The following is a 14,515-nucleotide window of genomic DNA, read 5'->3' as shown; positions in this document are numbered from 1 at the left end:
GTAAACCTCAATACGCTTTTCGGTTTCGCGATTAATCTAAAAATTTAACTTAAATATTGATTCTGTTAAACTCAAAATTAGTGTTAATTGATTCTTAATTGATTAGACGTGTGTGTTCACGCAATCGACAGTAGAATTTATTTTATAAGTGTATTTTTCGTAAATCAACACATTGTGTCTTCATTTCATTGCACGTATTTGGAGCAGCAATTTCAAGGACCAAAAGTATGTTATTTAAATAATACTCATCGCAAAAATTGTCTTTATATTGCAGTTTTGTCATATTTTCACATATTTGTGTTTTTAGATTAAGTTTTGGTTTTTGTTTGTAAAATGTCAACTAAAAACAATAAAAAAATCCAAGTCGGATTCTGGGTCAAATGTAGAGGTAATTGCCTCATGAATTCCTATTCTTTCTTTCTTATTAATTTTAATGCTCCATTTATCGTATTCGGCCAACAAGCTTTCAATTTTTTCATCTATGTAATACTTTTGAAGCTTAAGGGTCCTAAAATAAATCAGTATCAGTGAACGCTCTATGATTTAAAGTATTCTTTTAGACCTTTAATAGATCCAGAAGAACGTACTATATAATCAGGAACAATAAAATCACTAAACGCTTACTGAGCTGTTTTCTCTGCTGAACGTTACTATAATTTTTCAGCGCTTCAAAGCCTTGTAGCTCCAAGTCGATCAGTTGACATTTTAAATTAAAAGTGCCTCTTCTATAACTATTTTACCGACAATCGTTTTCGTTACGTTGATATTATACAGGTATAATGTATATGGTACAAAAGATGTACAGCGACAACGTAACAATAACAATACTGCCATTAAAAGTTATAAAATAGGCCCTTTAGTCCTGACATGTATTATGAGAATTTTTGTGCATGATACATTAAAAAAAGCGTTATGTAAGATATCGTTTAGACGACTTTTTGTCCAGTCAAAGAGTCGATTTTTTGTGTAGTCGAAAAGACATCTTTTAAACATCTTTTTGTCTAGCCAAAAAGACGACTATAAAAAGACATATTGTTGCGCTGCGCTCCGCATTCTCTCACACGCACTCTCTCACACTCGCACACTCGCGCACCCGCGGAAATAACGACACGTTTATTAAAAGAGTAACAAATCTCTTTATTAAAGGGAACACCCGAGAACACGTCAGAATAGTTTTAAAAGCCGAGGTTCGAATCTAAGGCTCCGTTTTTTTTTTAACAGCCGCCCGTTGTCAAGGGAACGCTTCGCGACTTCTGCGGAATGACCGCTCGCTTCAGCTTGGAGTTAAAGGCCGTCTCAGCGCGGGCGTAACAATATTTTCGTCATCTTTTACTTTTATGTGTTGTCTGGGTATTTTTTGCTTCAAATTATTTACTGCTTTCCCTGTTGAAAAAGCTCGATTAAAACCATTAGAAAATCCTATTCGGTCTAATAAGATTGATTTGTGTTTCTAAACCTGCATTCTTTATTAAAACATAATTACTCTCAAATCGGTTATAATTGGAACTTATGCCAATAGTATGTATAAATAAGTTTCTATGGTTTTCAATCAGATTCGATAGAAATATTCACATTCCGTCCTATGTTTTAATATGTCCTATATTGGTTCCGATTAAGATTTTAATTGCTATTTTACGATTAAGCGTAATCGGAGTCAATATAGATATATTAAAACATATAGGTCGAAATGTGAATATTTCTATCGAATCTGATTCAAAATCATAGAAACTTATTTATACATACTATTGGCATAAGTTCCAGTTCAACAAAGTACAACCGATTTGAGAGTAATTATGTTTTAATGGAAAACCCGGAAAAAAAAGATTAGATCTGACCAAATCAAATTTTATCTGGTCAGATATGCTCAGATATGACTTCTTATGTTTGCGCAGATCTAGTCATATATGTTTAATATGTTTATATATAACTATATAACTAAGGTAAACGTCCCAGTGTCCGACCACATTGAAGAAAAATACTTACTATTTATTTGAACAATTAAAAATAAAAATAGAAATTATTGTAAAAAAAACTTTAATATTTAACAATTAAATGGGTGAAAAAAAAGTAAACATAATTAAGTTTTTGTATTTAAAAAAATTGATTAAATGAGCACATGTCTGTTGTTTGTCAGAATAATGGTCAATTGTTAACAGATTCGTTAAGCGTAAGCATCTAGCTAATAGTATAGAAATTGAATATTTAATTAAATATGTAAATAAATAATCAATTATCTAATTTTAAAAATTAGTTAAAAACTCGTTTTGACGAAATTCATCCTAAAAATAACAATTAAAACGATTTTTAAGTGTCCGGATACTGGTACATTAATAGTATCAGTGGTCCCAATAGCCGAACGCATGTGCGAACTCAACTTGTCAAAAAATGAGAGGTTAGTGTCATGCAGTGTCGCCTGTTGTAATCAATAGATTTGTGCGGTAAGTGTAATAATTAAATGTTTTTAAAGGCATTTAATTGCATGTGAGACCTTTTAAAACTACTCTGTAAATCTGAATCAGTGAAAAGTCACTGAAATAACATATTTTACACTGATATCAGTGAATAGTCATTGAACGCATCAGTGACTATTCACTGATATCAGTCTAAACTGTCTAAAATATGCCACTTCAGTTACTTTTCACTGATTCAGATTTAGAGAGTACTCATCGACAATTTATCTTTATTTACAAATGTGAAAATTTAAAATAAGTTAATTATTAATTCATAATAGCTATTTTTACCATAATCAAAGTCAAAATTTATTTTTCATTACCTCATTGAGCTTAACTGAATTTTTTATGTCAGTGAAAAAGGCTTTCCGGTGACGAAAAAACAATTAAACTTTAACTAATTATTAAATCACGAAATTGTTTATTTTTAACTAATTATATTATTTTGCTTAATTATTCGGTTTTTTATCTGCCTGTTTACTGGTAGTTAAGAACTTTATTTAACTTGTAAGTTAAATGCCCTATATCATGCAATTGACAAGAATAAAATATTATTAAAATATTATTAATGATATATAAACATCAATTTAGAACTGTTTTTTGTCATTAAATATCTATTTATAACAATATTTTTCATCAACATGCCAATTTTCTAATTGGTCGGATACTGGGACAAGTTATGTCCGGATACTAGGCCATAACCTATTTCCGGCCACTGGTACATTGACATGCTCCATTATTTATGTAAATATTTAATTAATAATTGATATATGTGAATTAAAATAATTTTTTCCTGTTAAAAAGAATCTTAAGTTTTCGAATAAATACAAATTATTTATATTAAAGATCTTTCTAATATTATAAATTGTATTATTTGTGACGAATTATGTTTAAACGTCCGGCCAGTGAGACATTTACCTTATATATGGGGCGTCTTTGACGGCTCAAATCGGACCATATCTGCTCAGATCGAACCATGTCTGTGATTGAATTTCATCGAAACAGTCCAGATCTAAGTGTATCTGTTTAGATATAACCATATCTGTACTCGAATGCGATTCAAAATACATTACATCTGACCATATCTGTTCAGATATAAGTCAAACTAAGGTTGTGTTTGATCGAAAACTGTTCAAGTCTGACGATATCTGGCCATGTTTAACTATAATAAATTAAATGTTCGATGATCGATATTCGTCTAATGTGATATTTAAATATATAAATATGAATGTATTTATACATAGAAAATTAAAGATATTTAATTAAATATTTTTGATATAATTATATAAAAATAAATTATGATAAAGATGATATAATTTGCAGAAGACAAGTATTTTTTTATAAACAAAAAATGTTAATTATTTGTTTATAAAAATTTATATTATCACATGGGACCTACAGTTTAACGCTGAATCCAAACAGCAAGGTAGAGGGGGTTTCGAGGCAAGGGATATTCCTGACGGGCTGCCATTCCGTCGAGGAGAGACAAGCGATACAATTTTATTTATTTTGGTTCTACCAGGACCCAGGACTGGATTCAAACTTGATATTATCTTTGGTTTAGCAGACCAGTGCGCTGTCTGCTACGCCACGCTCGCTCTTAGATCAGGGGATCGATCATGTATCTTTTCCCCTAGGACGGAACGTGAAAAGTGAAAAGTTTATCTCTTTCTATTCAATACCAATAGAAAGAAATAGTTACATGAAATTTTTCACTTTTCACGTTTCCGCTCTAGGGAAAAAGTTACATGATCGCTACCCAGGGTGAGCACTCTTACGGTGGAAACACCAAACTCGAATCTGAACCCTACCCAACAAAATTTTAAGTAAGGTCCAAATGAGGTTCGGTGGAAACATCAACATATAGTATAAACTACGCGATCCCTACATGAAAGCCTTCAAAAACTGTCCGGTAGAGTTGACTTCTACCTCGTTTCCTCTTTATCTATATATTGTTGGATAGAAAGAGACAGCTTGACCTTTTCCAGTCGCTATCCCTTTTCTTCCACCGGTGTGAGTCACCGGTCATATTTTTCTATACCTGTACGGGGATTCTCTAACTCCTTAACGACAGTTTCGGTATCGTTGCGCAGCTTTTTTATTATATATAATACCTGCGCAACGATACCGAAAATGTCGTTAAGGATGAGTTAGAGAATCCCCGTACTGAGCGCAGTCTATACTATATTTATTGCCGAACTTTCTGCACTAGTGTACACTAGTGACACCGAAGCGTTCTTTATTGCAGTGCAACGTAGAACAAAACCGTTCTTTATTGCAGTGTAACCAAGTTCAGTGCGATAGTTCAGTGTACTCGCTGCCCTAGGTCTGAGGCAGGGTCAGGCAGTGCAGTGCAAGGACCGGGTAAGTAAATATGGCTGAAAACATAAATAGTAATATAAATAAAGTAATCACAACAAATTATAAATATTAAATTAACTTATTGAATATTAAAGTAACTTGTTAAATATTAAAAAAAGAGAATAATAATCTATTTAAGTATAGTTAGGTTATTTATTGGGCTTTAGGTTAAGTATAGGTTATTTATTGTTTGTAAATATAAAATAACCTATTAAATATTAAACTAGTGTATTTATTGCATAAAATTGTATTTATAATCAAAATTATGAATTATTTACATTATACAGAATATAAAAGAATTTTTATAACTAATAGATCAGCTGAAAGCAAAGTCATGGAAAGTGAAACAGCAATTATACAAAGAGATGCGGCAGGAAATATTTTAATTGATGAAAATGGATTTGTTACTTGCATTTCTGAAGGTAAGTCAAATTATCTATTATATAAAATATGAGAGTAATTAAAAAATCAACAAAAATGAAAATTTATATATTATTTTTTTAGGAGGGCTGGAATTTCAAATTTGTTATTCAGAGATCAATTTTAACTGCGACTCCATAAATTGTACGGTAAACAACAAGTCAATGTTCATTCCGTTAAATGATAATAATAACGAAAGCAATAAAGAAAATCAACAAGACAACTACACGGAAAATAGAATACCAGAAAGCTCAGAAAGTATAGAAGAAACATTTTCATGGTCAGATGCAAGCACAAAATTATTTTTATGTTTGTATAAAGAAAAAATACATTTACTTACGACAAGAAAAATTAGAAACAAAAAAGTATTATGGCAAAAAATAGCAGAAGAAATGAATATACAAGGCTATAATGTATCAAATATACAAACTGAAAATAAATTTAAATCATTAGAAAGAGCTTACAAAAATATGATTACAAATAACAAAAAAACTGGCAGAAGTAGAGTAACATGTCCATATGAAACGTAAGTTATTATATTTTAACTGAAGAATTAATATAATATATATACAAATGTAATACATTTATATATACTTATGCACTAAGATTTTTTGCTTTAACTTTTTTCAAATATCTATCTTAAAAAAAATTGTAGTAGGAAAATATTTTTTATAATATAAAATGCATTATTATAGAGAATTGACGGATTTAATTGGGAGTAAACATAATATTGAACCTCTAATCACATCTGGAAATAAAGGCACAATACTGAGAACTGACAGAACTACACCTACGTAAGTTTTATATAAGTTCTTTTAATAATTTGTGTATTATTTCTTATATTAGATAATATTAAATAATCTTTTACATAATAATTACTAAAGTTTAGTTAATGGTTAAAGAACACATATATGGAAGACATTTCTTTATACACAAATAAAATTGTTACACAAATTGTTTAATGTATTTAATACTAATTAATGTCATTATAGGTTCACTAGTGGTGTATCTGAAACAGAAAATATACCGACAGGAAGTAACGCATCAGCCAGTCAAGATATTTCAATATTTGAATCGGGAACAACCAACCAAGAATCAATGCCAATAGCAACAACACCAACTATGTCTAATCAGTCTAATCTACAAAACACACTTTCTGTTGAAGAAATGCAAAGCAGAAACAAAAGGCAAATGGGCACAACAGCAAAAGTTTTGCAATCGTGTCAAGAAAGTATGAAAGAACTGATAGAACGTATTCAAGAAGAAAAGCACGATAAAATTGAAAGAGAAAAAGAGATATTAATGGAATATAGACAAATGAGACAATCGTATGAAAAATATTTAGACAAAGTACAGGAGCAATTGATAATTGCAAACAAAATGAGAGAAGAAAGAAATAATTTATTAAAAGCTTATCTTGATAAACAAACTAAATAATTAATTAAGAGTTAAAGACTTAAAGTTTTATAATTTATTTTTGTTTTGTTTTTGGCATTATTTCAATTTAATGCAATACTGTTTATTTTGTTTTATTTTAAATATTATCTTAATAAATAACTTTTTTATGTAGTAACTGCAATATCTAACTGTAATGTAAACATACAAAACTGTTTTCTTGATGTTTGTTTATTACTTGGCAATATAATATCTACAATTTTATGCATATATATTATAAACATACATGTATATCTATATTTTGTATTTTATGCATTACAAAATAAAAAAATTTATAATACAAAATATTTGAATTATAATACATTATTCTTTTTATCGAGATAGTAAATTACAGATTTCGTCACGAACATGCGTTCCTCTCACATCATCCTCATATTCCCTTGCATTATCGATCATTACAATTGGTCTATTTTGTAATTCAATATCAGGATATTCTTCATTTAGTTGTGGTTCAAAATAATGTAGGTCTTGCACATTCGCAATGTTATGTAATACACAACATGCATGTATGACTCGTACCATTCGTGGTATATCTCGCAATTTAAAGTGATATAACTGACGAAATCTTTGCTTAAGGCAGCCAAATGCATTTTCGATAACAACTCTGCATGAGCTTAGTTTCTGGTTGAATGATCTTTGTGCACGTGTCAAGTGTCCGTTATCTTTATATGGAACAATCAATTGTTTCAAACAAGGATAAGCACTATCTCCCAACAGGTAATAATTATCTGAAAATTATTATTATATATGTATATATATATATATATAATGTATAATCATGGACTATTATATGTATATGCACTGCTCATGTAAAAAAATGTAGCAGCAGCATGATAGAGATTGAAAATAACTTCAAGCTTTCTCTTCTAAGTGTACACATTGATTGTTAATGTCTGCGCCATTCAATGGGCGCACTTCTTAAAGGGGAAAGTGTGAAGTTATTTTGCATCTCTTTGTCACACTGTAGACAAGAAATTTCTTTGTTCTAGTAAGGGATGAACAGTTCATATATAATATAGGTCCATATTTATATTATAAAACCAATTTTTGTTTTCAATTTACCTCCACAAATATTATGTAGATCATTATATAGTGTTGAATTTTTAAAAACTCTTGCATCGTGAACGGAACCTGGATACCCAATAAATACGTCAATAAATTTCATGTCATGATTAACCGTCCCTTGCAAATGAATGGAAAAATATTGTTTCCGATTTATATAGGAATCAGGATCTTCCGCAGGTTTGTCTATTTTGATGTGAGAACCATCAATAGCACCTGAAAGAGATTTCAATAATGAGAAGATTTCAATGAGCAAAATATTTTACATTAAAAATGTGAGAATATACTCTTATATATTTACCAATTATATTAGGAAATCCTTTTCGTTGTAGATAAAAGTTTGAGGTTTGTTCTTTTTCGAGATCAGTTGGATATTTAATAATATGATGCGCTAAAGCTAAAATAAAATCGGTTACTCTTGTTATTACTGTGTGTAACGCACTTATTGTTATTCCGAATCTATCTGCTACATCTCGATAAGATCCTGTTTGATGACCCACAAACCATAAATAACATAAAATATGTTTTTCAGCGCTTATTTTATTATTTTGTATACGTTCTGAAAAAATAAAGTATAAATAAACAAAATAATAAAATATTTTTATTTTCATTTTTTAAGTATTATTTTTATTATTTTTTTGCTGTATATATTTAAAGTTAAACTGATTTCGTTAATACCTTGTATAGAAGTAAATATTTCCGACACTGTAAATTGGTCTATTAATTGATATGCTGCTCTTCTTGACAAGCGAAAGTGCATAAGAAAATCAACGTTATTATAATTATGAACAATATGTTCGATATAATTGTTTATTTTCACATGTTCAATTCTTTGCACTAATCCGAAAATTGGATGTAACATGTGTAACTCATAAAAATCTGCAAATAAAAAATTATACTTACTAGTACTACTACTACTAGTACTACTACTACGTTTACGTGAGCGTTACTTCTGTAGCAACTTACGATAATTCCTTCGTGTAAACGGGATTTTGTAGTTACTTACGATAATTTACTCCGCGTAAACGAGTGATATATCGTAAGTTACTACAGAAATAACGCTCGCGTAAACGTAGTATAGGTTAGTTTACATTAGGTTAAATTAATTTAAAAAAAAATTTTAATTTTTTCATAATATAATAATACATTGCATATAAAATACATACCATCGTCATCGTAACGCACAATAGGTTGAAATGGAAACATATTATTTTCTTCATCATCAGAAGATTCAAAAAATAAATCATTCAAGATCATCGCCATGTTAATTATTGCACTGACGCGTTCTTTATACTTGCTCACAAACAACTTGTCCTGCTAGCACTAGTTCCGTTCAGTGCAGTGCAGTATGAACTCAGTGCAGCAATAAAGAACAAACCTTATATGTCGATGGGTGAAAACGATAAAAGTCGAGTTAAGGTTACTGTAGTGTTGCCAACGGGATAACCTTTGTGCTGATTTTTGTCGCCGCTCTTAAAATGAAAAATAATTTCTGCATATTAATTTCTGCATATTACTTGGTACTGTAAAATTAACATTATCGTTCTCAAATCTATGATATTTTATGATGTTCTTATTTTAGTCGAATAATCTTAATATCAGGCTACTGTTGTATACAGCTGATATTTTACACAGTTGGTTACGTTCAACCTTGCCGCAACTCTGGTGTAACTCTGATCTAGTGTCCCTGAATAGAGAGTCTGGTCAAGTCATGTATCTCTCTTGATTGGGTCACGTCAGCACGAACACACAATGGCGCTACCAATAAGAACGTTGAGAAATCGCGCGTTTATTTAAAGAACTAAAAACATGAAATATTGTAAAATATTCTTTATTGCTGTATTATAAGTAACGTATCACTATTCATGTATTGTAAATAAAAGTTATTCTCACTTATAACAATATATAACGTCTAGCAATATTATTTAACAAGGGAATGCATTGCCATAGTTTTGCTATTATATGTTTTTGATAAGTATTGTCGCTTGCAAGAAATACGTACTCTATATGTAATAAAACGTTTTTTTATTCGTAACTGTTGGAAGAAGACTTTGAACGAGCAATAAGTTCCCGCCTTTCTAGAGGGCAGCCCCCGGTTGGCGGCGCGACTCGGCGCGCCACGCGTGCGTGCGGGCATCAGTGGTGCTCACAAGAGCCTCGATCACCGTCAGACGTGTCGGTTACGGTTTAAGTTACAGAGTGTGATATACTTATATATAATAAAGACAGTATTCAGAGTGTACAAAGACCAAGATTGTTGTGTTCCCTGCTCATCTCACCACATTTCAAGTCGTCCCTGATTATATTTCCAATAGGTTATGGGCCCAGGGCACGATTCCCCTGCGTGAGGAACATAGCACGAAAGTGTATATACGAAGTGTGTGAAACGCCGGCGAAGGGCATAGAAAGAGATAGAAGCATCTAGAAGATTAGAGGGTAAGTAAATAATATTCCTCGTTGCTGACGAGCAAAACGAGAGAATTCTCAGTTAATAAGAATGTTCGTTCGATAAATACTGTTACAAGGAGATAGATGTTTTTGCCATTTTTTTCGAGAAATAAAAATAGAGGTAATAATGGTAATAAGAGAATTAGAGAATAGATGTGTAAAGTGTAATAAAGAAGTAGAGAATAATGAAGGAAAAAGAGATAGAAAAATGCCGCTTGGTAGCAAGTCGGCGACGTGCGCGTGCAAGTCCGATCGTGAACGGCAAGAGTCATTTCTTTTGGCGCGCGGAATTTTTGGCGCGCGGAAGTCCGATCGTAGACGGCGAGAGTCATTGTTTTTGGCGCGCAGAATTTGTTGCTGGGCGCGCACAAACACATAATCGATTTCGACTAACAACATGGCATCGATGCTAGATGGCTAGATTACGATACATGTAAATGTATGCGTATGCTAGATGGCTAGATTGCGATACATGTAAATGTATGCGTATGTATAAAAACTCTATATGACTCTATATGAGTTTATTTTTTTTGAAATCGATATGTATCGGGTCGGTAATTGAGCATGACTTGCTGTGCAGTGTAGCTTGATTACTGTTTAGGGAAGCCGCGTAAATTTGTATGGGCCCCGTGCGTGTGCGTGATCAACCCGAGCTCCCATAGATCTTTTCAGCAGTGCTGGGGATCGCAACGGACAGTGGTGTGCGCGTGCGGATAGCCCTGCAGAGGCGCGTGGTTTTCTCGCTTTGGGGTTATTGTGAATTGCAGTGCGTTCTATATAGCCTCATAAGCATTAAATTTTTATCGCTGAAAAAGATCTAGTGATAGAAATTGTTATTTGTCAATACGAATGTTGGTTTATCTTGTCAAAAAAAGAATGCTAATGTTCAGTTGATATTTAAATCCCGATATAGATGGAAGAAGAAGAAGGCCATGCGCTGGTCGACTACGACAGCGATAGCAGCTTTATCACGGTAATAGATAGAGAAGCAAAAGATAAAAACGAGGAGACAGTAAGAAAAGATAGAGGTAAGAGAGTATTTTTTTGAAAATAAAGTAGTCCAGAAGAATAATATATATATGCATTCAGAGAAAATAAAAATAGTAATTTCAAAATTCCGTATAGAAGCAAAAGATAAAAAGGAGATGGAAAGAAGAGGTGCAATCCCGAAAAAGAACTTGCCTAAAGTCAGAGAGAATATAGATGTGACCAAAGCATGGGAAGAGAACCGTCCAGTACTGCCAATTGGAACCAAAATATTATATGAAAAGCAAGAAAAATTGGTCGAAAAAATGGACAATTCGATGCAGGTGCTGGATAAAGTAATGACGAAGGCCACCGAGAAGATGGAGAATATGGTGGAAGTCTCCCGTTTAAACTTAGAGAAAGAAAAAGTTAAACTTAGACGTTTAGAGGTAAGCAATAAAGATACCCAAAGTTCAGTAGAAAACAGTAAACAAACGGTTAAAGAACTAGAGGTAGAGTCTAAAAAGAGAAAATTAAATGAAATAACAGTCTGTTCAGCCGAAAAAGATAGGAGTTTAGAGACAATGAAAAGAGCTATAGAATTGGAATTGAACAGTCAAAGGTTGCATATTAGAAGAGAATATAAGCTGACGCAAAAATCCAATTTTGATCTTTGGATGGATTATTTAAAATCTGAGTTAATGAATAACGAGTTGTTAGATGTAATAGATTCAAACATTGAAAGTCCAGAAAATCTCTCCGAACTAAAAGTTGCTAAGAGAAAAAGTCTTGTTAGAGATATAATAATCAATCATTTAGATGAAAACTATCATAAAAGGATTCTACATGAAAAAGATCCGAAAGAAATTTTGAAGAAATTGAGAGGATATAAAAAAAGTGAAGTAAACGTTACTCATGCATCGGTACGAGCTAAACTCTATCAAATTAAAATGAGAAAAGACGAAAAAGTAAGTGATTTTTGTGAACGCTTCGATTCAATAATTAGAGAATATGAATCATGTAAAGATGCGGTACCCCTCACAGAACAAGAGATTAGATCTGCACTTTATCAGGCTGTGTCAATTAATGTACCAGAGCTGAGGAATGTAGATTTAATTAGAAGACAAACTAATCTTAAAGAAATGAACATAGATGAAATAAAGTCTTTTATGATGCAGTTAGAAGCAGAAACTAAAAACGAGAATAAAGAAAAATTAGAGAAACCCGAAGTCAGGGTACAGAGGGCTGCTGCAGAAGAGAACATGAAACAAGTGAAATGCTACAGATGCAACCGAATGGGTCATATGGCAAAGGACTGTCCACTAATAGAATTTGGTGCCTGGTTTTGTTACTACTGCCAGGAAGTACGAGGTCACAAGGGTGATAATTGTCCGAGTGCCGAAGCCCAGGCGAACAGAGCTAGAGGAAAAAGGTATTTAAATAAAACCGTTAATAAAAACATAAAGAAAAAGGGTAGATTTGTGCAAAAAGGCACAAAAAGAGTAGATAACAAAGGGAAAATAACCAAGATACAACCAGCTGAGAAACCTATATCAACGAAAACAGCAAATGAAGGAGAATCAGAAGAAGGTAAATAATACATGGTTAAATTAATAGAAGATAGAGATAGTTCAAAAGAGGTAGTCAATTTTACTGCAGATTCGGGTGCTACGGATCATATTGTGAATAAGAATTTTATTCTGTCAAAATTTGAAAAATGTAAAGATAGAGTTATTAAATGCGCGAATAAAAATGAGCTTGCAAACATTTCAATAGATGGTAAAGGAGATCTTACGCTAATAACGAATGAAAAAGAAAAGAGAGTCATTAAATTAACAAATGTAATTGCAGCAAAGAAAGTATCCAAAAATTTACTATATCTAAGAAAGTTGGCTGATGCAGGGTTTAGTATTTATTTAGATGATAAAGTGTTTAAAGTTTACAATAAACTGACAAATAAAATAGTTTTTAAAGGAATTTACAGATGTAGAGCAGAAATAGTTCCACATAGTGAGCTTCCTGAACAATCGCAAGCAAACATTCAGACCAATGAATTATCAATTTCGGAGGGAGAGTTAAATGAGAGGGATAATGTTGGCTCTGCGATTGGGAGGGAGAATGAAGGAGAGCTCACAAATGTGAACGAAAATGAAAATATAGAACACAATAATGCTGAACTCGATCAAGTCATTAAGTTAGAAGATATACAGACAATAGAGAATATAGAAGAAATGTGTGAAAGCTCAGTAATTGAAAAAGTAAAGAAACTAGAGAAAATAAATGAGGTGATGTTATGGCATGTTAGATTAAATCATGCATCGTTAAACTATCTAAAACAATTACAAAAAGTAGAAAAGAGATTAGAGAATGTAAAGTTTGATAACTTTATATTAGAGTGTGAAGTATGTATAATGGCAAAGATGGCAAAACTGCCGTTTAAAGAAAACAGAAATAGAGCACAGAGACCACTACAGGTAATACATACGGACATCATAGGTCCAATAAAACCTACATCCTATCCAGGACAAAAGAGGTTTATAATCACTTTTATAGATGACTATTCTAGATTAGCAAAAGCCTACTCTCTGAAGACAAAAGATGAATCGGGAGAGGCTCTAGAAAAATATCTTATATCCGCCAGAAATCTACTAGGAAAAGAAGAAAAGCTATGCTATGCAAAGTCAGATCAAGACAAAGAAGTTGCAGAAAGGTTCAACAGAACGTTGAAAGAGAAAGTAAGAACATATATGCTCAACTCGGGATTACTAAAGAGTATGTGGGAGTTGGCAGTTGACGCTGCTGTGCATGCGTACAACAGATCTCCACATAAGACTTTAGAGTATGAGATCCCGTTGAAAAAGTTTTCATCAGAAACAAGTTGTCATTTTGAACAAATAAAGAAATTCGGATGCATTGGATATGCAAGAGTACCAAAGCCTACGTCGAAATTCGACAAGACAGCTATTGGTGTGTTGGTGGGATATACTGACACTGGATATATACTATATACTCTGGTATCCAAGCACGAGAAAATTTATAGAGTCATGACAACAGAGCAGCAAGAAACTGCACTAAGATGGATAGAAGTCACAAACTTAAAATGTTTGATGACGACTTAAAAGAAATAAAGAAAAACTTAGAAAAAAAAAAGAAGAAACTGGAAACAGAAAACATATGGATGACACTCATGGAGATTTTATCAAGCAGTGTGTTGATTAAGGGAAGGTAAAAGTCGAATGGATAAAGACCAAAGAGAATTTGACAGACATTATGACAAAACCTTTACCTCTAGAAGCATTTGTGTATCTGAGAGATAAAATAATGAATATAGAGTTTAGACAAAATTAGAGATT

At 32.1% G+C, this 14,515-nt stretch overlaps 3 protein-coding genes across 5 annotated transcripts; 2 read left to right on the top strand and 1 right to left on the bottom strand.

The window, feature by feature from the left end:
- The first annotated feature begins 4,649 nt into the window (after positions 1-4,649).
- On the top strand, positions 4,650-6,681 carry LOC112454526. 2 transcript variants are annotated; one of them, XM_025015986.1, is made up of 5 exons: positions 4,650-4,857; positions 5,127-5,233; positions 5,316-5,757; positions 5,927-6,025; positions 6,224-6,681. In XM_025015986.1, exons 2-5 carry the CDS (start codon positions 5,146-5,148, stop codon positions 6,666-6,668), a joined length of 1,074 nt encoding a protein of 357 aa, XP_024871754.1. In that variant the 5' UTR covers positions 4,650-4,857; positions 5,127-5,145; the 3' UTR covers positions 6,669-6,681. The 2 variants fall into 2 exon arrangements, with proteins under 2 accessions (XP_024871754.1, XP_024871746.1); XM_025015978.1 differs by having other exon boundaries at positions 4,651-4,814.
- A 264-nt stretch (positions 6,682-6,945) lies between these two features.
- On the bottom strand, positions 6,946-9,127 carry LOC112454569 (putative nuclease HARBI1). 2 transcript variants are annotated; one of them, XM_025016055.1, is made up of 5 exons: positions 8,915-9,127; positions 8,427-8,627; positions 8,050-8,307; positions 7,749-7,964; positions 6,946-7,348 (listed from the first exon to the last, which is right to left on the bottom strand). In XM_025016055.1, exons 1-5 carry the CDS (start codon positions 9,009-9,011, stop codon positions 6,999-7,001), a joined length of 1,122 nt encoding a protein of 373 aa, XP_024871823.1. In that variant the 5' UTR covers positions 9,012-9,127; the 3' UTR covers positions 6,946-6,998. The 2 variants fall into 2 exon arrangements, with proteins under 2 accessions (XP_024871823.1, XP_024871815.1); XM_025016047.1 differs by having other exon boundaries at positions 6,948-7,414.
- A 1,982-nt stretch (positions 9,128-11,109) lies between these two features.
- LOC112454553 lies at positions 11,110-12,294 on the top strand. The gene is made up of 3 exons (XM_025016022.1): positions 11,110-11,224; positions 11,322-12,238; positions 12,286-12,294. Exons 1-3 carry the CDS (start codon positions 11,110-11,112, stop codon positions 12,292-12,294), a joined length of 1,041 nt encoding a protein of 346 aa, XP_024871790.1.
- The last annotated feature ends 2,221 nt before the right edge of the window (positions 12,295-14,515 follow it).

This window comes from Temnothorax curvispinosus, unplaced genomic scaffold, assembly GCF_003070985.1.
Source record: "Temnothorax curvispinosus isolate PA1 unplaced genomic scaffold, ASM307098v1 QBEX01000501.1, whole genome shotgun sequence".
Lineage (NCBI taxonomy): Eukaryota > Metazoa > Arthropoda > Insecta > Hymenoptera > Formicidae > Temnothorax > Temnothorax curvispinosus.
This window is presented reverse-complemented; position numbering and strand designations above follow the sequence as displayed.

What these genes read in the sequence shown, in the direction of transcription:
- LOC112454526 (XM_025015986.1), top strand. Translation starts at nt 5,146, where the DNA reads ATGGAAAGTGAAACAGCAATTATACAAAGAGATGCGGCAGGAAATATT. An exon ending in TGTTACTTGCATTTCTGAAG is followed by an intron (nt 5,234 to 5,315) that starts GTAAGTCAAATT and finishes TTATTTTTTTAG; the next exon opens with GAGGGCTGGAATTTCAAATT. An exon ending in GTAACATGTCCATATGAAAC is followed by an intron (nt 5,758 to 5,926) that starts GTAAGTTATTAT and finishes GCATTATTATAG; the next exon opens with AGAATTGACGGATTTAATTG.
- LOC112454569 (XM_025016047.1), bottom strand. Translation starts at nt 9,011, where the DNA reads ATGGCGATGATCTTGAATGATTTATTTTTTGAATCTTCTGATGATGAA. An exon ending in TGTGCGTTACGATGACGATG is followed by an intron (nt 8,628 to 8,914) that starts GTATGTATTTTA and finishes TTTTATTTGCAG; the next exon opens with ATTTTTATGAGTTACACATG. An exon ending in TCTACATAATATTTGTGGAG is followed by an intron (nt 7,415 to 7,748) that starts GTAAATTGAAAA and finishes AATAATTTTCAG; the next exon opens with ATAATTATTACCTGTTGGGA.
- LOC112454553 (XM_025016022.1), top strand. Translation starts at nt 11,110, where the DNA reads ATGGAAGAAGAAGAAGGCCATGCGCTGGTCGACTACGACAGCGATAGC. An exon ending in GACAGTAAGAAAAGATAGAG is followed by an intron (nt 11,225 to 11,321) that starts GTAAGAGAGTAT and finishes AATTCCGTATAG; the next exon opens with AAGCAAAAGATAAAAAGGAG.